This window comes from Oncorhynchus clarkii, chromosome 22 (genome assembly GCF_045791955.1).
Source record: "Oncorhynchus clarkii lewisi isolate Uvic-CL-2024 chromosome 22, UVic_Ocla_1.0, whole genome shotgun sequence".
In the NCBI taxonomy this organism is placed as follows: domain Eukaryota; kingdom Metazoa; phylum Chordata; class Actinopteri; order Salmoniformes; family Salmonidae; genus Oncorhynchus; species Oncorhynchus clarkii.
Genome location: NC_092168.1, coordinates 33131264 through 33155129, shown reverse-complemented (window position 1 = coordinate 33155129; position 23866 = coordinate 33131264). Strand labels below are relative to the sequence as shown.

The window sequence follows — 23866 nt, the reverse complement described above, 5'->3', positions numbered from 1 at the left end:
ATATTAATGCCCATGATTTTGGAATGAGATGATCAACATACTTTTGGTCATATAGTGTATGTAGGCCTACAAAATGTTGATGAACCCTGTTATAGACTTTCAAAATAACAAACAGCCTAAGCTATATAACTTTGACAAAGCGTGGAACAATATGTACTCCAGCCTAAGCTCTCCTGAAATGAGCTACCTAAACAGGTTAATATTCTGTACTGTTCTGTAATATTCTGTATAATCAAATTGTGACTTGTGACTGTGGTATCCATTTAGTTCTTATTTTCCCCTCTACATTAGTGGCTATGTGTTGCATGTGAAAGTGAAGTAAATCATTGATAAGGAAAGGAAACTGAACATCAATACAAGGTTATTGAGATGAATAAAGAAACAGAGTTGTTCACTAGTGCTGAAATCATGCTTTATTAAATCAGTCAAATAAAACTCAAGGAGGATGAATATAGTAGTAATTCTACATCAATAGACTCAGTTAAATCAAAGTGCAGGGCATTATTATTCATGCTTGTTGCTTTCTTTGTTTCACGGTAGATGGTATCACCATGGTACATTCACTTGATGGTTACCCTGACTACTGGCAAGGTGAAATTCTAAAACTAAAACACACTCACACACACAAAATATTACCTAACAATCCTCCAAGAGGTGGCACTGTTTCTGCAACGAAGTACTTGAATTTACTTTTAATGGCCAGGTGATGTTACGTTTTAAAAAGCCAATTCAACTGTCCATTGCCAGAAACAGAGCACATAAAAATAGAGCTCAAAGTGCAGGCCGCTCGCACTTTTAGCATGTCATTAAAATGGTGGGTATGACATAGTCAGTCTGAACACAAGACCTAGTTGTGCTACTTACATGAGGGTTTATGCAAACAGCACTCAGGGTCTTATGATCATGTTACAATTCATATGAGTATTTGTAATATTGCACGCACAGATGCACGGTGCATAACATTGTCTTTCTCTGATTTAGTATAAACTTCAACAGGGAACCTCTCTACCTGTTGAGGAAATCTTAAGACTTCAACTTTTTGTTGAGGCACGGAGTTTAGTTTCAGGTTTTTCAGGGTATTCGTTTCATGTGAAACTTTCTCCTGTTAAACATTTAGTTCCTTTTGTTTCAGTTAATATTGTCATAAATAACAATTCATACATTTTCCATAACCGTTAAATTCGGCTATATACATTATGTACATGTCACAGAAAAGTGGTTCAAAAATCCTAGTCATAATTATCCAATATGGCACATTTTATAACAACTTTAGACTTTAGTCTAGTTTGGCATAAATTTATGTCAAGTTTGGTATAAAAATAGTTCATATTTACAAGAACAGAAATCCAGGTCTTTATCAAGTAAAGATTATTTTTGCTAATTCAATAAATAAAAAGGTACTGGAGGAGGGAAAATGGGGGATAGAAATTATATGTTTACGTGTTGTTGTTTTTTACATTGATCGAATATGAATGTTGACAGTTGCCATGGTAGATCCAAGCTTGTTGGACAGTTTGAGGGTGTACGCTCCGGCATCGTCTTCCTTCACACAGGGGATTACAAGGGTGGTGAGGTCCTCCGTGGTCTCGATGTGGAACCGGTCACTGTCTTCATCACACTGTTTCCCTGTGCGGGTCCACTCAATCTCAGGTGTTGGGTCTCCAGAGAAAGCACAGGACACGCTCAAAGGCCTTCCTGGCTCAATGCTGACATCCTCTGGGAGAAATTCGATTTTGGGAGCTACAGGGCAATGAGAAAAAAATAAATAGGAATTAATTAAGGTGTCCACTTCTTATTGAAAGCAGAGGAACAACATACGATAGTCACTCAGACTATACTACTAATACCACTACTAGATGTATAGGTAAGGGTAATTCATCTCACCTTTACCAACACCATGAGTAAGAGCAGTCATTGAGGATCCATGAGTTGACATTGAACTAGCATGACTTGACGTTATTTCACTTGACATTTTCATCATACTGCTGGAGCTCATGGATACCATTGATTCAGATGTCATGGCGGACATGCTAGCAGCAGACATGCTTTCAAATTGTCTTTGGAAAGAACCTTCATGTGTCATTGATGCTCCAGCCATATGGACTGATGTGGCTGAGAAACTGTCACTGTGCAAGCTGGCAGCAGCAGCTCTTTGCTCCATTATAACCATTTTGGCAGGTTCTTCAACAAGAGCTGTGAGAATAACGCAAATGATGAGGTACATGGCTAAATGGTAATTTCTCGATGGAGATACTCAAATCCATCTGTGTATATTTCTATATGAATATAAACAAAATGGCGTGTCCATTTTGTTAACATTCTATGGAAAATACTGGTAAGGAAAATTAAAGATTAGTCTTTAATTTAAGCTATTAGTACAATTTTGAGACTCAAGTTTCATTTTTCAAAAAAACTTGGGAAGCTTTGCATTATCACACTGTACTGTAAGCTGTTAATTAAACAATGGATTGATGAAGCAATGACAACTTACTGATGACGTTGAGAGATGATGTTGCAGAGCACTGTCCATATTTGTTTTCGGCTTTGATGGTGTATTTGCCGCTGTCTGCAACTGTGGCCTCAATAATCTCCAGAGTGTATACATTTTTGGAACGGCTCAGTTTTGTGTTTGAGGTCATAGATACCTGTACCGAGAGAGCCAAAAGAATAACATATTCGTTTCTGTTTTGTATTAATCAAGTACCTATTCAAGTGATGTTTGTAACCTGACTTGCTTTGTCTGATTGCCCCGGATTGGATGAATACAGTTCTGTCGTATTAAATGTAATTTAATTGAAGAAATGAAATCAAACATTATTTACAAAATCATTGGTAGTCTACTCACCATTATGTTGTCCTTAAACCACTCAATTTCAGGGGCAGGCTCTCCTGCAATCTCACATGTGAACTTGACGTTCTGTCCTTCATTGACATTCTGAGAGCGTGGCTGCACAAGGAATGATGGTGCATCTGATCGTGCTTCAGTGACAGTAGTGTTGAACTGGCACTTGACAAGGCCATGTTCGGTTTTGGCTTCACATGTGATGACCCCCTGCTCGTATTGGCTGACCTTTTTGATGGTCATAGTATGGTTGTTTCCAGACACACCATATCTGTAGTCCTCTGAGTTGGCCAGTTCCATTCCGTTCAGGATCCATCTGATATCTGAAGCTCTGGGGATGTTGGCTCTCAGGGTGAGAGACTGGCCTTCAGTCATGGCCATCTGAGTATGGGATGCCTTGATTTCTGTGTAAGACTCAACCTCTCCGTAGACAATTTCCTTTTTAATAACTTGCTCTGAAATTTCTGTTTTTGTTGCAAGTGCTTTGGATTTGTTTGAGGCTAAGACAGAGAAAAAGAGATACATTGATTAGATATTAGGCCATATGCAGAATTATAAGGTTTATAGATACTGGACTTATCAAGAGATAAGTTGATTGAATAAATAATATAAACATAACAATATCACCAGAACCGGGCCTTAATTATGATAAATAATTCCTACATTGGCAGATAACTTAGCGGTTAGAGCATTGGGCCAGTTACCGAAATGTTTCTGGTTCAAATACCGAAGCCGACAAGGTAATAAATCTGTCAATGTGCCCTTAAGCCAGGCACTTAAACATAATTTACTCCAGGAGCGCTGTACTACTATGACCGACGCTATGTGACAATAAAACATTTATTTATATATATATATATATATATATATATATATATATTAGTATAGAGTATGCATACCTTGAATAGAGACAATGCAGCTTGTGGATGATGACCCAGCACTATTGGTGACTGTGCATTTGTAAACTCCACTGTCAGAGGCCTCAGATTCATAGATTTCAAGGTGTGTCGAATCATGCTCTTCATGAATTTCATATTTTCCACCGTGAATGAGAGTCTGCAAATGAAAAAGAAAGAAAGAAAGTAAAAAAGCATATATTTTAACCTATATTTAATACCTTTGAAATGTCTATTCAAGTGTGACTATTAAATCAAATGTGACTAAATACCTTTCCATCCTTCATCCATGAGATCTCAGCTTTAGGATCTCTAGTCATTTTCACTGTCAGCTTGACGATGGAATCTGCAGATGCGGTCATGTCCTGAAGACCAGATGAGATGGAGGGCTTGGTTTTGAGGGCGACTTTCTCAGTGGGTGACTTCGGTGTAGGGCTGGTAGGGGACTTAACTCTCTTTGGAGAGCTGATTGATTCAGGAGACTTCATCCTTGGTGGAGACGTGACTGGACTAGGGGAATGCATTGGAGGCTCTTCGTATGAGTATGTCACTGTAGAAGAGACCTCCTCTTTGGCTTCCGATCGGCGGATGGTTAGACTGAAGTGCGCCTCTTGGCTGCCCTCAGAGTTTTCCACCATGATTGAGTAGCTGCCTTCATCTGACATCTCAACAGAGGTGATTTCAAAAGTAGACTTGTACTGTTCTGTAGTGACATGGTGGCGAACAGATGATCCGATAATTTGTCCCTCACGCATCCAGGTTACAGTTGCCACTGGTTCACCGTCAACATCACATGCAAATCTTGCAGTCTCTCCCTCATTTAAGGTGAGGGACTGTGGTTTTGTTAGGATAGATGCGGGTAGAGTAGTCTTCTTTCCTTTAAATGTGCTGGACTCCTCCATGTGTGTTTCGTGTGTTTCAACAGTCTTCACCGTCTTGGAGGATATTTGGTAAGCACCTATCTTGGTTGCCACAGGAAGAGCTGGGGGTTCCTCGTCTTCGCGAGGTGCCATATAGCTAGAATACTCTCCCATGCCTGCGACATCCAGAGTGGCATAGTCTGAGCATTCTCCCACTGCATTAGTACAGACAACACGGTAAGTGCCACTGTCCTCTGTGGTGCAGTCAAGAATTTGAAGATACAGAACTCCGCTCAGGTTGGATATACGGTACCTCCTGCTCTCGGTTATCAGTTGTCCGTTATGGTACCACTTCACCTCAGCGGTTGGCTTTGATTGGACGTTCAGTGTAAATTTGGTGTGCTGACCGTATGGCACACGATGGGAACGCATCCTCACAGTGACTCGTGGGGTATGATCGAGGCTGAAGGGCTGCATACTTACAACCTCCTTCCTTTCTACTGATGTCCGCTCGGATCTCAGAACGGCTTTTCTTGACTCATATCTTGCCAGGTGGTCAACTTTTGCCAACTGTACAGTCTCCACCTTGGATCTGGAGGCTGATCTGACAGTAGCAAGAGGACTAGGGGAACGCGGACGGGTTCTTTCGGGGGTGGGTGACCTTCTCCCCTCAGTTTTAGTTGCTATATATGTTGACACATGGGAAGTTGTAGTTCTGTCTTTCTTCACGGTTCTAGTTTTTTCTTCAAACTCCATGTGTTTCAGTTCACTCTTGTAACCGGTTATTCTTTGAGTCGTTTTCACATTTCTCAGCATCTCTCGATCCTCCCTCTCCTCCAACACTCTCTGGTTTTGTCTTGGCGGTCGGAATGTAGCCTTGTCATGGCGCAGGCGAAGGTCAACATAGCTTGGACCAGCCTCATACTTAGAAGGAATACGATAGTTTTCATATAATGGAACCTCTTCACCCTCACCCACACCTTCATAGACTGTGCGTCTTGGTGATGTGTGGCGCAGTGCACCTAATTCAAAGCGTACAGGGCTAAGGCTTAGTGGGGATGCAGAGTAGCCAAGTTCTAGTTCTTCCTCAAGTTGAAGTCTCTCCTCCTCAGTTCTCTTCATTGCCAGATATTCATTAATTGGCAGGAGAAGCTCCTCGTCTGAGAGGTCACCAAGAGACCTTCTTCTGATTCTGTGATATGCTTCTATTTCAGGAGATGGAGTGCGCTGCCTTGAAGGTCTGACAGTCTCCAAATCATCCTGTGAAACTTGTGGAATACGCCACTTTGGCTTGTAAGATTCCTTGATTCTTGGCAGAGGGACTTCGTAGAACTGATCCCACCTGGAGAGACGGATGCGTTTCAGTCTCTTCTGTGAAATCTTGTCCATTGGTTCAGGGAACTCATATTGATCGCGGAGTTTCTTGTACCATTTCATGTCAGAGCAAGGTTTGTAGTGTTTGATTTCCATATCTTCCAAAAGAGCAGTTGGGCCACGTTCACGAGGTTGGGGAACATCATAAGGCATACGCAGTCTCTTCTCCTCTGCTCTCTTTTTCCTTTCTTCTGCCCGTTTCTTATCTTCGGCTTCAGTCTTGTCCTTTTTGGTTGCCTCTACTGGTTGGCACAACAATGTCGCTTCTCTCAAAGCTTGTTGTGCCAAAGTAGGAAGTGGCATGACATCAGTTCCAGACATGATTTGAGATAATCTGACCTTCTTCTCAATTTGTTCTTTCTCTGCTTGTTTCTTTTTGTCTCTTTCACTCTCGTAAACCTTTTTCACATGGGTGATGCGGTCCACCTTGAGAATGGCTTGACAACTGGCAGATCCAGCTGAGTTGGTTGCAGTAACTCTGTAACAGCCAGAATCGTTAAGTAGAGTATCTTTCACATGCAGGACAAAGTAATCCAGGCCCTCATGGACCACTTCAATTTGTGGACCAAATGCCAATGGCATGCCATCTTTCTCCCACTTCAGAGTTGGGAGTCCTGACACTCTGATTTCAAAGCGTGCATTCTGGCCTTCCCTACACTCCACGTTTGCCAGGAGACGTTTGAACATGGGCCTCAAGGTATTGTCTGCTGGTGCTGGGCGAGGTGTCACAGCCAGTTTTGCCTTACAGCTGTCATCACCAAATCTATTACGGGCCACAACTGAGTACTCCGCATCGTCATCAGCATCAACACAGTGAATCACCAATTGATAAAGACCCTTGTCGGTTATGAACGTGTACTTTTTCTCATCATCACCAGGAACAATCTTCTGGCCAGATTTGTACCATGTAACACGAGGCTCAGGGTGCACAGTGATAGTCACACCAAATCGAACATCTTCTCCGATGTAAGCTGCATGGTTGAACAAGGGCAGGGTGAACTCTGGTGGTTTCTGGAGCAGTCTTGCTGTGTCCACTCTACGTTTCACTTTCCTCACCACACGGGCTGTGAAGTACTCGCGGTATGATCTGACTCCGTTTACAAAGAGCTCTCCGTAGGCACTGTCCTCACCATAATCGTTGATGATCTTGCATCTATAGGTGCCGTCATCTGCTTTCGTGACTCCCTTGATACATATAACAGCTAGACCATCCTCATAGTCGATTTCATACTTGTCACTTGCCTCTAGTTGACGCACACCGCAGTACCATGTTACCTCTGTGGCGCTGTCATAGTTTTCAATGTTGCAAGCAAATTTGACATCTGCTCCCACATCCACCACTGTATGATTGATTTGACCACCGACTGGGCCATGTTCAAATGGTGCGATCTTTACTTTGGCAACTGTGACACCTCTCTGGGCTCTGATTGCACCGCCGCTAGCAACTCTTGCTCCTGCAACGACAGTGGCCCATTCTTTCTTTGCCATGGCCTGGTAGTATCTCTTATGCCTTGTGGTCATTATCGCTGTGGCACTGAGTACTTCTGCTTGCATCTTTAGCCAAGGATGTTCTAAAGCTTGGGCAGCAGTCATACGGTGCTTGCGCTCCTTGGTGAGAAGGCGGTTGATAAAGTCTAATGCTTCAACAGTAGGTACTTTGAAGGTTTCGTCATCGTAACTGTATTCAGCATTTGAGATGTTGTCAATCATCTGCTGATGAGTCTCGGCAGTAAATGGATTGAGTCCACTGAGAAGGACATAGACTAGAACACCTACTGGCCACATGTCAGTAACACTGCTGACCATGTCATTCTGGTGGATCTCAGGAGCAGCGTACTCAGCTGTAGTATACTGAACCTTGATCTGGTCGCCAGGAGTCAGGTGTCTTGCCTGTCCTAGCTCAATGATCTTGACTTTACTGCCCTTTCTTGTGGTGTACACAATGTTTTCAGGCCTGATGTCAAAGTGGCCATAAATCTTGTCGTGTAAGAACTCAAGAGCTTCACATACTTGTCTGATGTAGTTGACGATTTCACGCTCATTCAGCTCAAAGTCGGCTGTGCCGAGGCGTTCAAAGATGTCTTGACCTGAGACGAAGTCATAGATAATGACTAATTCCTCAGTGCTGTCGAAGGACTCGTGAAGACACAAGAAGTTGTTGTGTCTGGCCAGGTTAAGTGTAGCAATTTCTTTCTTGATGAATGCTTGATCTGCACCCCTCACCTTGACGAATTTAGCCATGTATGTCCTCTTAGAGCTGGTCTCAACACAACGGTGAACGATACCAAACTGGCCACGGCCCAGCTCCTCAGCAATCATGTACTTGGTATGCACATTCTTGGCACATGAATGTGGAGCCTTTTGCTTGGGAACATCTCTGTCACTAACCTCGCTGTCATAGCCAAGGACTCTTGATTTGTCCTCCTTTGTTGTAACGGGACTACTTGGTTCACATGGTTGACTTTGACCGAATTTGTTCTCGGCTATGACTCTGAACTGGTAGCTGGTTCCTCCGAACAGGTTGATGATGGTGTAGCGAGTATCACGAGACTGGGCAACACGTTCCCATCTGTCAGATGTTGTGGGACACTTCTCCACAACATAGCTGGCTACTCTGCTTCCACCATCATTAGCAGGTACTTGCCAACTCAGAGTGACTGAGTCTCTAGAAACATCACTTGCTTTGATACCACGTGGTGGGTCGGGCACATCGGCAACATCCAGTTCAACTGTCTGTTGGTCAATACCAAATCTGTTCTTGGCACAAACGATGTAGAAACCGGCATCCTTCCTATCAACTCCGTTGGGGAACACGAGCGATGTGAATGACCTTGTGACGATGACTTGGTAGTATCCGTTGTTATCAATGAGGTCTTGTCCCTTCTGCCAGGTGATGACAGGATCAGGTTTGCCACTGAATGGAATCTTGATATTCACAATCTCTCCACGGAGGGCAGGGATAGCCTCTTTGTCCTTCAGATTCTTGGGCAGGTTAATCTTGGCAGGGACTAGATAGAAAATTGTTTTTTTTTACATCATTAGTATAAAAAAATAACTATTAGGAATGTACTAATAATGTTCTTGATATGTGGAACAAATACATGGAATTGTATTCATACTATGTAAGTATTATTGCATACACATTTGTGATCTTACCTTCAACATCCAGAGAGACAGTGGTGCAGATGGATCCGCCCTGGTTGGTTGCTCTGATCTGGTAGACAGTAGAGTCTTCCTCATCAGCAGCGGAGATAACCAGTTGGTGATAGCCTCCCTTGAACTCTTGAATCTTCAGTTTCTTTCCGTCAGATTGGATCTCCTTGCCACGTCTGAACCATTTAATTACAGGCTTGGGTTGTCCTGTGATCTTGCAAACAAAGGTGGCGTTGCTCTTATATTTGACACTCATATTCCTCAGTTCTTCTTTGAAGGCGGGAGCACGGACATCAACAGGCGTCTTTGGAACGACTGGTTCAGATTCCACACTCCAATCACTCACTCCTCCAAGGTTTTCACAGTTCACTCTGAAGATATATTCACATCCTTCAGTGAGGCGTTTGACAGAAAAGACTGTGGATTTGATTTCATCAGTAGTGACAGGTGTCCATTCGCCCTTCTTCTCCTTCTTCTCAAGGCAGTAGCTCTTGATCTTGGAGCCACCATCAATGAGTGGAGGCTTCCAGGACAACACACAGGAAACGTTGGTCACACCAGAAACCACTGGCATCAGTGGTGGTGAAGGTTTATCTGTAAATATAACAGAATAACGTTAGTAAGGATCCAAAGCCTTGAACATCTCATATTTGTACAAATATATGATCATGTAACTATATTGTGAGATACAACTTACCCATTGAACTCTTGATAAGGATGGGAGTAGGGATCTCCAGTGGCTCACTGTTGCCATAACGATTTTGAGCATACACACGGAAGAAGTACCCAGCGTTTACTACGAGGTTGGCAATGCGGCAGTTTGTGCCTGTGATGGACGAGGACACGAGTGTCCAGTCATCAACCTCCTTGTCTTCACGCTTCTCCACGATGTAGTTTGTGATCATTGATCCACCATCATCCTTTGGTGGTTTCCAGCTAATAATCACAGAGTTCTTCAACAGGGCATCAAGTACAATGGGACCTTCAGGCATTGCAGGTTTATCTGAAAACAAGAGGTAAATTAGTCACAATTAGTTTGTAGTCACATTGTAAAAAACATTGTAGATCATAAACAATTGGTAGATTTGTGCTAATTCAATGTTAAAGCACCTTGGATTTCAACGTTGATGAGAGTATCAGCTCTGCCAAAGTGATTGTGCAGTCTGACTCTGTATTTTCCTCCATGTACCCTGCGTTGCACATTCTTGATCACCAGGTGAGTGTAATGCTCTGTGTTTTCAATGCTGATATTCTCAGAAGCCACCACAGTTGTAGCTCCATAAAGCCACATGATCTTAGGCTCAGGGCGTCCAATGTAGGCAACATGTAGACGCAGAGTAGTGCCGCTTTCGGCATAGTAGGTATTCTTCAATGGGAAGTCAGGATTGAACTGTGGAGCAGTTTCCAAAACGAGAATGCCACTGGTCTCTGCTTCACCTGCATCATTGATAGCCTTGCATGTGTATTCTCCTTCATCCTCTTGTTGGTCTGTCATAATGGTCAGTGAATGGTTACGGCCATCAGAGCTCATCTCATATTTACGAGACTCGATTATCTCCTTGCCAGATTTATACCATTTGATATCGGGAAGAGGTCTACCAATAATCTGGCATTTCATAATTCCTGGTTGGTATAATTTAGTCGTAACTTCATCCATTTCTTTCCTCAGGCTTGGTTGAGTTCCAGCTGTTGGAAAAACAACAGTTAAATCATTATTTGAATTGTATCACCTTACTTTCGCAAGGTATTATAAACAAGTAATAATTAAAGGCAATGTAGTGTTCATCCATACAATTATGAAATAATGAATTGCTTCAGTCACTTACTGCTCAGTTTGGTCTTGATGCATGTGGCTGTTCTGCGTGGTCTGCTGATTCCGGTCTCATTCTCAGCCATCACTCTGAACTCATACTCAGTGGCTTCGGCCAGACCAGTTATGGTGAACTTTTTCTCCTTGGTGCGTGTCTTGTTGCATTTCTTCCAGGTAGCCTCTGCAGACTTCCTGTATTCAACCCAGTAACCAAGGACCTCCTTTCCACCATCGCATTCTGGCGCCGCCCACTTGATGGCGACTGCGTCCTTTGTGACAGTTACTGTGTCAATCTCGCCTGGTTGGCTTGGTTTGTCTGGGAGACAGAGCAGGGCAAATGTAAAAACGTAGTAGTTCAATGTATATCCATGTCATCAATCATGACGTAACATTAGACATGGTTATCTAAATTCCTAACTCACCGAATGGATCTTTGCATGTGACTGGTTCGGATGCAGGTCCTGGTTCGCTGTCTCCAATATAATTTTGAGCAATAACACGGAACTGGTATTCAGCATCAGCAGTGAGTCCAGGGATGGTAAACTGGGTTGAAACGACCTTCTTCTCATGACGAACCCATGTCTCAGAGGATACTGCTTTGTACTCAACATAGTATCCGGTAATGGCAGAGCCACCGTCATCCTTAGGTCTTGACCAAGACAGAGAGGCAGAGCTCTTAGTCACATCCATAACCTCTGGTGGGATGCTTGATGTCTCTGGGGGACCTGTTTTAATGAGAGAAAAAGCATCTTTTAGACTAGCATATATTTATACTTTGCAGACTCATGTAATGACTAAGTTCAAAGAGGAATCAATAAAGTAATACTTACAGAGAGGAGTCTTCGGTATGAGGGGTTCTGTTGACTTCAGCGATCCACTGATACCAAATGTATTTTCAGCTGTCACCTTGAAGTGATACTCTTGTCCCTCCTCGAGTCCCTTCACAATGAAAGATGTGTCCACCACCCTGGTTTCTACAGTGTACCAGGCTGTCTTTGGAACCTGCTGTCTCTCAACAATGTATCCAAGGATTTCAGAGCCACCATCATCTGAAGGAGCCTTCCATGTCAACTTAACAGATTGTGCCTGGACGTCTTCGAATCCAAGTGGTCCCTCTGGAGCAGTTGGACGGCCAATAACCTTCACCTTGATGTGAACGTTCTTCTTGCCACACTTGTTCTCAAGCAGTAGGTCATAAGTGCCAGAGTCGTCTCTTTCTGCACCCTTGATTACCAGCTCAGTGCAGTCGTCATTGGAAGCGATCATTGCTCTCTCAGGCACATCAGCACCTTCCTTTGTCCACTTGCATGTAGGAACTGGTTTACCCTTGATGGGCACTGAGAGTTTGACAACACTGCCATATCTGACGACAAAAATATCCTTGTACTTGGCTTCCAGCTCATGATCAGGTTTTTCTGAAATTAAGAATGGTGAAATGGTTAGAAATGCAATAAATTCTTTGTCACGGAACCAGAAAGTAAGCTTTGGAAATGGCAGTGTTTTTGCAGACGACTTTACCAAGCATTTCCTTCACAGTGACTGTTCCAGGGACCTCAGCGGGTTCTCCGGGTCCACCGGCGTTGCAAGCCATCACACGGAACTTGAACTCCTCTCCTTGGGGCATTTTGGTGAGTGTGTATTCACAGATCAGAGAAGGTGTTGTGTTACATTTGATCCAGGTGACTGAGCCTGCTTTCTGCATCTCAATCAGATAACCTGAGACCTTACATCCACCTTCCTCATCAGGAGGACTCCAGGCCAGGGACACGGATGATTTTGTGGTGTCTGTGACTCTTGGGTTCTGGGGTGAGCCAGGTGGATCTGTGAGGGTGAACCAATAAATTAATATCCTTGTCTCTATCTATCTCAATCTCCAATTATGTCAAATATACTGAGTATATCGAACATTAGGAACACCTTCCTAATATTGAGTTGCAACCCCCCTTTTGCCCTCAGAACCCATATAACTATGACAATTCGTCAGGGCATGTACTCTAAAATGCTTCAGAGGGATGCTGACCAATGTTGACTCCAATGCTGCCCACAATTGTGTCAAGTTGGCTGGATGTCCTTTGGTGGTGGACCATTCTTGATACACACGGAAAACTGTTGAGTGTGAAAAACCCAGCAGCGTTGCAGTTCTTGACACAAACCAGTATCCCTGGCACCTACTACCATACCTCGTTCAAAGGCACTTAAATATTTTGTCTTGCCCTTTCACCCTCTAAATGGCACACATACACAATCCATGTCTTAATTGTCTCAAGGTTTAAAAATCATTCTTTAACCTGTCTCCTCCCCTTCATCTACACTGATTGAAGTGGATTTAACAAGTGACATCATTAAGGGGTCATAGCTTTCACCTGTATTCACCTGATCAGTCTATGTCATGGAAAGAGCAGGTGTTCTTAATGTTTTGTATACTGAGTGTATTTAATGTCTTTATCTAATATTTATTCTAAGTATATGCAATTAAATTCAATAAATGATACAAACAGTGATTTAATGGAATTAAATCCAATAAAGAGTACTTACCAACGGGATCAGTTGCCACTGCTGTTAAGGAGACAACACTTGGTTTGCCAACACCTCTAGCGTTGATTGCCGTTACTCTATGTTCATACTCAAGGCCTTCTATCAGACCTGTTGATCTGTATCTGGTCATGGTGACTGGGTTCTTGTTAGAACGCACCCATCTGTCAGATCTGACCTCCTTGCGCTCAATGATGTATCCAGACACCTCAGATCCACCATCATCCTCTGGTTCCAGCCATGCAATGGTCATGCCATCACGAGACATGTCAAATACTGCTGGTCTGCCTGGAGGTCCAGGGATGTCTGTAAACAAAAAAAAACAAGATACATAGGGGGCTCTATTTTCGGCTGGCGTTAAGGCGGCGATAGTGTCAAACGCACGTTAGTTTGCAATTTCGCCATGTAAAAAATGGCACACTGGCATTTTCCAGCCATAACCCCAATTTATCTGTCTTATATCAGCTCGCTTGCGCTCAGATGGACAGGGTGGCAATATTAGAGGTGTGTCCTTAAAAACATGATCCAATGTGCTCATTTCAGGCAGTGCTGATAAGGATATTTAAGATCAACCAAAAGCTGGTTTTAGCGGTAACATAGTTCGCTATGATATGAATTTTGGCAGCGGAAACGGAACAAGAGTAGCCTAATGTGCTTTTGGTGCCTGTATACTTTGTATTTAGAAACATAAAAAACATGTAGACCATGCAATACTTTTGTCGTCAAAAGGGCTGGGATTGGATGCCTGTCGTTGGTTTCATGACTATCTAAAGGATAGAAGTCAGACTGTTAGAGTCGACGGCATCCAGTCGGAGCCATTGGAGTTGGTTAAAGGCGTCCCACAAGGCTCAATACTCGGTCCATTACTGTTCACTCTCTACATAAACAATATCGGTGATGAGATAAGAAAGTGTCAAATTCATTAAAATGTCGATGACACTGTCATGTACTCTATCGCTTCAACGGCTGACCAAGCATTATCACTATTGGAGACAGATTTTAAGATATTACAAATACAGCTAAAACTTGTTTTAAATGCAAAGAAAACACATTTTATGATTTTTAATAGGTTCAAAAAGTTGGTTGAAAATACACTTGCACTTACAAGCTTAGATGGTTCTCGAATTAATCAGGTCTCTGCATATACATACTTGGTATGGTTGATATGGTTGGATGATAAACTGTCTTTTAAAATGCATATTGATGAACTTTGTGAACTGCTAATAATCAAGCTAGGCTTCTTCTATAGAAACAGGACATGTCTGTCCTCTACAAATAGAAGACAAATTGTGCAAGCTACTTTTATGTCTTTTATAGATTATGGGGATATTATCTACATGCATGCTACAGCATCAACACTTAAATCGCTGGATGCTACTTATCATTGCGCACTTAGGTTTATTACGGGTGCTAGGTACAGAACTCACCACTGTGTTTTATATCAAAATGTGGGTTGGACTTCGCTGTCCATGAGACGAGAACAACATGCTCTCGTGTTTGTCTATAAAGCACTTCTGAATGTATCTTCTTATTGACCTTCTTATTTATCATCACTCATCAATATTAGAATTAGAATTCCTAAAACCAGGTCTCAAGCATGGATTACACTTGAGGCCCATGCGATTTCCACAGAGTTGGTTATGGCTGCCTTTTCCTGTTACGCTCCTTGCCTCTGGAATAGCCTGCAGACTAAACTTCAACTTCAGACTCTTGTCCCCCTGTTGCCCATTTTAAATATTTATTGGAGGATTTTAATTTTTGTATTGCTTGTAACTGTTTCGGGTAATGCAAGTTCTTGTGCTGTTAGGGGAATAACCTGTTAGGGGAATAACCTGTTAGGGGAATAACCTGTGTGCAAATGTAACAATCTGCTGCTGTATTATTTTATGTTATCTGTGATGGTTTTGTTTGTCTTGTGTAGTTCCTTAATCATTGTACTTAAACTGTATGTGTAAACATGTATACGAAGGGCCCAGCTGTAAAAGAGACCTCAGTCTGTGTTCCTTGCTGAAATAAAGGTATAATAAAATAATGTTTTTTTTCCATTTTGTTTTATTTAATTTAAAAAAATCAAACATAGCCTCCCCTTTTTTTGTCTGCCCAATGCAAAAGTAGTCAAGCCTATTGATAAAGGTTTTCGCTCCTGAGAGGATTTTTTTAGCTCCTGCTTAGAAATACATCTTTAATCACCAAAGCTTTATTAAAATGTCAGGTTTGAGAGGAGTAAAACAGCTGACATTCCCTTTTCTTCTATGCATTGTAGGCAAGTGCACATTATTTTATCCATGCAAGTCCTGTTTTGGACGTGCGTAAAACCCCTCCATGATGTAGGCTACGTGTCCATGCCCACCATGAAACGAGAGATGAGATCTGTGAATACCAATGTATTTAGAAGTTATCAGTGAAAATTGCTTGCTTTCCATTTAATGTACTCAAAACCCATGGCCTACTATAACGAAGGCTGGTTCAACAGCAATGCGTCTTTTTTATATCTTGCCGTTGTATTTTTATTTTATTTGAACCTTTATTTAACTAGGCAAGTCAGTTAAGAACAAATTCTTATTTACAATGACGGCCAAACCCGGACGACGCTGGGCCAATTGTGCGCAGCCCTATGGGATTCCCAATCACAGCCGGTTGTGATACAGCCTGTTTGGTATGTCCATGCTCAGCCAAAACGCACCATGGAGCAAGTTCTGATTGGCCAGTGAGGGGCCTAGCCTCGACACACCCACAACTTGTTTATTCATCAAAACCTAGCCCTCTCACGCCAACGCCAACAAGTGTGTCGATAATTGTGATAGTGAAAATAGAAAACATATTTCTGACACACCCCTGAACCTATAGCTCGACCACCTGCGCTTAAATTTACCATTGCTTTAGGTTTGTTAAAATAGAGCCCAGGATATTCATTCCTGTTTGCTTCTGTTTTTTAAATAAAGAGCAACGACTCAAGTATGCTACATGATATAGTATAAAAACATGTCTTACTCGTTGCGCTCTTGCACATCACAACTTCAGACTGCAGCCAGTTACCAACACCGTAGCGATTGACTGCTGCGACACGGAACATGTATTCATCTCCTTCTGTCAGTTTGACGAAGGTGAATGTTGGTCTACTGACAGACTCAGATACTGGCAGCCATCCAGGACGGTGGGCTTCACGCTGCTCAACAACATAGCCGCTGACAGGGGCACCTCCGTTTCTCTCTGGAGGATCCCAGCTGATGGTCACTGAGGTGGCATCAACCCCATCAAACCTGGCCGGTCCTTTAGGCTCATCAGGTTTGTCTGAAGAAAAAAAAACAACGGAATGGTACTGTCATTGTCTTATATTCATAACTTACTGTACGTGAAGACCTCAGTTTGTGTTATGATAGAAGTTACATACCAAGAATGATCACTTTAATGATCTCAGATGTCTCTCCTGTGACGTTCTTCACTTCAAGAGTGTAGTTACCGCTGTCATCGATGGAAGTATCAAGCACAGTTAGCTTAGAGAACTTTCCAGTGGTCTGAATCTTCGTACGCTCAGTGATCTTCAGCTTCTGACCACTGAAGTACCATGAGCAAACTGGTGGGGGTCTACCGACTATTGGCAAGTGCAGCTCAAGTGGTTTACCAGCCAACACATTGACAAACTTCTGTGGGATGCTAGACAGATCAACCTTTGGCAGAACTGTAAAACAGAAAGATATGTTATGTAAAAATGTGCTTGAATAGTCGATAGGTTAGTTCAATTGGATATAGATATATATATATATATATATATATATAGATATAGATATATATAGATATATATATATATAGATATATATATAGATATAGATATATATATATATATATATATAGATATATATATAGATATATATATATATATATATAGATATATATATAGATATATATATATATATATATATAGATATAGATATATATATAGATATAGATATATATATATAGATATATATATGAAGCATTTATGAAGTTTACACATTTCAAACCTCTTTGTTCTTGGACTGTTACGGCTGCAACAAGCTCCTTTGGTACACTGGCTCCCCTGCTGTTAACAGCTCTGACTCTGAACATAAACTGATCTTTCTCAGTCAAAGAAGTCATAGTGAACTCAAAGTCAGTCGTCTTCACTGTTGTCACCTTCATCCATTTGTCTGTGCCAAATTTACAAGCTTCAATGATGTAGCCTGTGAGTCTGCTTCCACCGTCATGCTCTGGTTTCTCCCATCCAAGTGTCACTGTGGTCTTGGTGATATCCAGAACCTCCAGTGTCGCAGGGGGCAAAGGCACCTCGCACACCAAAATGACATCAGGGGTTTCACATGGCTCTCCCACACCGTACAGGTTTTCTGGGAGGACTCTGAAGTAATACAGCATTCCCTCGAAGAGTCCGTCGATTTTGTATGATGTCTTGCTGCATTTGGATGTCACAGTTTTGTAAGCTCTCATTGATGCTTCGCGTCTCTCAATGATGTAATTATTCACTGGTGCTCCACCATCAACAGTAGGAGGATCCCATGCAATGGTAATGGAGTCCTTCTCAAGTTCCTTGACCTTAATTGGGCCAGTTGGACCAGGAGTATCTGAAAAGAGGAAGTACATTTAAGGTTAAAAACATATATACCTATGACAGCATTCTATAACAACTGGGTAAAGACTTATATTCAAAAAATGTACATAACATCATCAAATCTTACCATAGACCTTGACAATAATGGTAGCTGTCTTTTCGCCAGATTCATTCTTTGCCTCAATGGTATATTTGCCAGCATCATAGCGGTGCACTTTGTCAATAATGATTTGTGTGGAAGTTTTAGTGACTTCAATGAAGCCACGGTTGTTGAGGTCGACACCAGGTTTGCTCCAGGTAACTGCAGGGATTGGTCGTCCAATGACTGTGGCAAAGAGACGAAGAGAACCTCCGGCTCTCAGGCAGATGGTCTTGGTCATATCATCATGAAGCTCAATATCAGGAGTTTCTGTGTTAAAAGATAGGTAATTATTAATAAACTATCAAACTGAATCAAAACGAATGAAGGAAAAATCACAATGTGTAGGCTACAATTTTATTTGTTTGTTTGTGGGAGGAATTTTTAACTCATGGTTCATGGATTTAAGTTCTACAGTGGTAATGCTGAATCATTTCTATTCCTTAGGCTTGGCTAGTGATCCTAACTCACCAATTTTCTCGATAACCTCGACTGCTGCGCAGGCTCTACTAAATTCACCGACTCCATTGAAGTTAACTGCAGCCACTCTGAAGCGGTACATCTTGCCAGTTGTAAGGCCAGTCACAACGTGTTCTGTGAGTCTCAGGTTCTTCTCATGGGCCTTAACCCACACACCTGTACCTTCCTCTTCCTCCTCCTCCTCCTCTTCTTCCTCATCGCCTTCCTCCTCCGACTCTTCCTCCACAAACACAACTGTTTTCTTGGCTCCTAGACTAGCTCCCTTCGAAACGACTTTCTCAGGTACCTTCTCAGGTTTTGGCTCAGGCAGCTTCTCAGCTCCCTCCTCCTGTTCTTGCTTCTCCAGAACGTATCCGATGATATCAGAACCTCCGTCCTCCAAGGGTCTGGTCCAAGCAAGGCTGACACTGTCCTTGGTAGTATCAATAATACGTGGAATTGTGGGAGGTGGAGGAGTACCTGAGGGACATACAATATTAACAGTCAGTAACTTAACTTTTTTTTAACATACAATCCAACTGTTGTAAAGCCACTCAACATTTACATTACATTCCAGTCATTTAACAAACACTCCCATCCAGAGAGACCCACAAGTGCAATCAGGGTCAAGCGCCCTGCTCAAGGGCACATTGACAGATCCCCCACCCAGCCCACTCTGGGACCCAAACCAGCGACCTCTCGGCCACCGGCCCAATGCTCCCAACTGCCAGGCCACCTGCCGACCCCAACCATCCAAGAGCTAACATAGAATATTGTGCAATAGATGAATTGTAGGACACGTACTTGTTGGCGTTCTGCAGACAGCATAGAGAGACAGCTCACTGGGTTCACTCTCACCAGCCTTGTTGACAGCTGATACACGGAACTGGTAGATGTTGCCCTCCACGAGGCCAGTTATCTTGAAGCTTGTGTCCATAAGTGTGGCATCTCTGTTCACCTTGATCCATCTGGCACTCTTCTTTTCATGTTTCTCAATCAGATAGCCAGTTATAGGACTGCCACCGTCGCTCTCTGGTTTTAACCATTCAATGCTAGCAAAATCTTTTCCTACAGCAAGAATCTCTGGTGTGCCAGGAGCAGATGGGACAGCTGTAATATGACATAATCATTTATTGTTAGATTATCATCTCAATATCAATAATTTATTTGTATTTATTTATCCTTTATTTATTCAGGAGAGCATATTGAGATTACAACTCTATTTTCCAAATGACACTTGAGTATATCATAGAAAGCAATTAAACATCATGTTGCAAGATAATATGGAAGATGTTATACTTACTGAACATGTTTCTGGCAATGATAGGACCAGATTGCAGTGGAACGCCGGATCCATACTTGTTGACACCTCTCACGCGGAAGAGGTACTCAGTGTTTTTGAACAGTCTGGTGATCTCACAGGTGTGTTCCTTGCACTCAGCTTCCATGATCACCCAGTTGAGTCTGTTGGTGTCGCGTCTCTCAACAATGTAATGTGTCACCGGGTCACCACCACTCTCCAGAGAGGGTTTCCAAGACACAGTGCATTTCTCTTCAGAAATATGGCTGATGGTGATTTTGCCGTCAGGAGCACCAGGTGTATCTGAAAGGAACACATTAATTTATGGTATGAGATCATGGTAAGCCCCATTTGTTTCAAACTTTGTCATTTCATTTCTTTATTTACTTTTTTTTACACTTACCAAGTACTTGCACGTTAACTTCGGCTGACTTGATGCCACTGGCATTCTTTACTGTGAGAACGTACTTCCCGGTATCATCTCTGTCACAGAATTTGATAATGGCCATGGCACGTGTGCTGGTGTACTGCAGGGAGTACTTTTCACACAGCTCCAGTTCCTTATCTCCCTTGGCCCAGAACACTTTGGGGTCAGGTTTACCACCAACAGCAGCATCCAGAACAAGGTCTGAGCCGGCTCTGATTGTAACCGTGTCAACCAGAAGTTTGCTGTCAAGGTCTGCCTTTGGAGGAGCTACGAATGAAAAAAAGAGAAAATCCGACTTAATAAATGACAATATAATTTAAAGTCAATATATTTAAAAGTATATATATCTTACTGTATTCTGCTTTGCATGTGACTGCGCCAGTTGACTCTGAAGGCATACTGAAAACTTGGTTGGAGTTCTTGGCAATGACTCGGAACTCGTAGACCTCTCCTTCACCAAGTGCAGTGATTGAGAAGTTATTTTCTGTGACATTGGTGTAGTTACACTTCAGCCAGCGACCTTCGCCAGTGATGGTGTATGGCTTGCGCTCAACAATGTAACCCACAATGGGGAAGCCACCATCGTCAAGTGGTGTAGACCATTTGATGGACACTGTAGATCTGCCCACCTCAGTTACTTCTGGTCTACCAGGAGGATCTAGACACAAGATTAATGGGAATCAGGAGTATGCTTTCCTTAAACACATGTATTATGGACCTGTAATAGTATCCCAAAGTTTTTGGGGGAAATCAGTACTCACCAACTGGATTTTGAGCCACCATAGGCTTGGATGCCTCGCTAGCTTTGCCGAGGCCACCGCTGTTCATTGCAAAGACACGGAACTGGTACGAAAGGCCTTCAATAAGTCCCTCCACTCTGTAGTCACATTCAAAGCATGGGATCTTGTTCTCCCTCACCCAAAGGATGTTGTTTCGTTCTTTCTTTTCAATCCAGTATCCAGTCACCTTGCTGCCGCCATCGTGGTATGGCTCCTCCCAGCGAATGTAGCAGGTGGTGGAAGCCACGTTGTATACAGAAGGTCTGGTTGGTGCACCAGAAGGACCTATTGTCAACACAAACAATATCACTCAATTTCAGTTGATACTTTTGACTCTTAACAATTAACGTGTGAAAAAACGAAACATGTAAAACATAGATTTCTCTTAACTTATACTCACCGAATGGATTCTCAGCAACAATGGTCTCAGATTCAGTTGATTTGCTTGTGCCAAATCTGTTCTCAGCACTGACGCGAAAGGTGTATTGCATGTACTTTGTCAGATGTCCCACACTGAGGTTGGTGCGTTTCACACTGGAGTTGATGAGTGTCCAGGCAGTGGAGCCAGATTCACGCTTCTCAACGATGTAGTTGGTGATATCTGTTCCACCGTCATCCTCTGGTGCTTCCCAAGCAATCTCACATGATTCCGATGTTATGGATGAAACTTCAACGGGTCCAACGGGGGGACCAGGTCTTCCAATGACATTGACAGTAACAAAGAACGTCTTGGATCCAGCAGAATTTTCAAGACTGAGGAAGTATCTGCCACCATCGCCCCTCATGGCGTCTCTGATAGACAGAGTTGTCCTGTTTTTGACCGTCTTGATTGCAACCCTTTCACTGTCCTTCAGCCTCATCTCCTCCAGTTTCCAGATTACCTTCGGTGCTGGTCTACCAGTGATGGGAACATCGATGACGAAGGTATTACCCACTTTACAGATGACCTCCTGGTTAGATATTTCACTGAGATCTGCAGTTGGTTCTATCTGTGGCTCTTTGATTAACACTGAGGATAGTGCTTCTCTTGGTAAGCTGTTGCCTGCATCGTTCTTTGCCTTAACACGGAACTCATACTCTGCAGTCCTACATAATTCTAGAGTGATGCTCTCGTTCTTGGTCTCACCACCAACGACCCATTTATCTGTGGTCTTTGCCTTATGCTCAATGATGTAGCCTGTGATACGACTACCACCGTCGTGCTCGGGTTTGACCCAGGAGAGTGTTGCTGTAGTGTCTGTGACGTCCACAACATCCAATCTCATTGGTGAAGAAGGCTCTGCAGTAGCAATAATGGGATCTATCATCTCAAAAGGTTCACCAATACCGTACTGGTTCTCTCCTGAAACTCTGAAAAAGTATGGAACACCTTCCAGAAGATCCTGGATATGTAAGGATAGCGCAGTGACCTTGCCACCAGATTGGTTCCAGGTACGACGACTTGCCTCACGCCTCTCTACAATGTAATGTTGAACGTGAGCTCCACCTTCATTAGCTGGAGGTTCCCAAACCAGTGTCAGTGCTCCTCTGGACACTTCTGCAAAGGCAATAGGTCCTGGAGGTCCAGGTGTATCCAACACCTTTACAATGAAATCAACTTCCCTTACGCCACTGCTGTTCTCCAGAGTAAGAGTGTATCTTCCAGAATCGTATCTGGTACACTTTTCTATCGTCAGAGCAGTGTAGGTCTCTGTAGTAGTAATATCTGTCATGACACCAAGTTCTTCTTCATCTTCTTTACTCCATTTAACTGAAGGAATTGGTTTTCCTTTGTAGGCGATACGGAGACAGACGGTGCCTCCCTTCTTCACAATGTGTGTATGTTTGAAGGTAGCGTCAATATCAACGTCAGGTTTTACGTGTCTGTCCACAGCCTGTACTGGCTCAGGAATCTCTTGCTCCTCTCCCTTTCCAATACTATTCTGGGCAGAAACACGAAGCAAGTAGTATGAACCAGTTTCCAAACCAGTTGCAACGTATTTTGTATCATTGACCAGATCCTCATTGATTCTGATCCATTCTCTGGTGTCCTCTTCTTTCTCTTCCTCCTCCTCCTCCTCTTCCTCTTCTGAGCTGTCTACCACCTTCTTAGGTTTCGCTAGTATTTCTTTTAGTTCTTCCTTAGATACCTTGTGCAACTCAATGACGTATCCATGGATGGAACTGCCACCATCGTCTCTAGGCTTTGTCCATTCCAAACTGATAGTTGTATCTGTAGAGTCGGTTACATGAACCACAGATGAAGCGCATGCAATATCTTTTGGCTCACTGGCTTTAATGGCCATTGAGATGTTACTGGGTGCTCCAATACCGGCGTTGTTTACTGCCATCACACGGAACTCATACTCCATATCTTCAGTGAGATGATCCACCCTGTGAGCAGGCTCCACAATGGGCTTCTTTGACCTCACCTTGTCCCAGCGGACAGTCTTCTTCTCACGTTTTTCAACAATGTAGTACTGAATAGGATTGCCTCCATCAGATGTGGGTGCTTCCCATGCCAGTGTGATACTGTCTCCAGAAACTGCAGTGGAATCAGGTGTGCCAGGTGCATCAGGAGTAGCTGTAGGAAAAGGGGGTCAAAAATTATCAAGACATTTTGGTAAAGTGAACTGTTAAATTCTAAAATCATATTCAGACTTGGGGCTCTGTTTTCAGCTGGCATTGAAGCGGCGCTAGTATCAAACGCATGTTAGTTTGCAATTTCGTCATG

At 42.8% G+C, this 23866-nt stretch overlaps 1 protein-coding gene across 24 annotated transcripts in view; it reads right to left on the bottom strand.

Moving 5' to 3' along the window:
- Positions 1-395: 395 nt before the first annotated feature.
- LOC139380804 (titin-like) overlaps positions 396-23866 on the bottom strand; it is a 178849-nt gene continuing 155378 nt past the window's right edge. For all 24 annotated transcript variants that reach the window (XM_071123844.1, XM_071123847.1, XM_071123845.1 and 21 more), the window contains 25 exons: positions 21554-23716; positions 21136-21438; positions 20727-21032; positions 20351-20641; positions 19951-20250; positions 19452-19757; positions 18660-19127; positions 18177-18458; positions 17469-18062; positions 16859-17146; positions 16459-16758; positions 13471-13773; positions 12454-12756; positions 11766-12350; positions 11358-11660; positions 10952-11251; positions 10236-10811; positions 9823-10128; positions 9129-9719; positions 4011-8980; positions 3742-3898; positions 2846-3342; positions 2492-2645; positions 1885-2193; positions 396-1740 (listed from right to left, as the gene is read on the bottom strand). In XM_071123844.1, the coding sequence (XP_070979945.1) occupies positions 1454-1740; positions 1885-2193; positions 2492-2645; positions 2846-3342; positions 3742-3898; positions 4011-8980; positions 9129-9719; positions 9823-10128; positions 10236-10811; positions 10952-11251; positions 11358-11660; positions 11766-12350; positions 12454-12756; positions 13471-13773; positions 16459-16758; positions 16859-17146; positions 17469-18062; positions 18177-18458; positions 18660-19127; positions 19452-19757; positions 19951-20250; positions 20351-20641; positions 20727-21032; positions 21136-21438; positions 21554-23716 (15242 nt within the window). In that variant the 3' untranslated portion in view covers positions 396-1453. The remainder of the gene's footprint in view (positions 1741-1884; positions 2194-2491; positions 2646-2845; positions 3343-3741; positions 3899-4010; positions 8981-9128; positions 9720-9822; positions 10129-10235; positions 10812-10951; positions 11252-11357; positions 11661-11765; positions 12351-12453; positions 12757-13470; positions 13774-16458; positions 16759-16858; positions 17147-17468; positions 18063-18176; positions 18459-18659; positions 19128-19451; positions 19758-19950; positions 20251-20350; positions 20642-20726; positions 21033-21135; positions 21439-21553; positions 23717-23866) is intronic.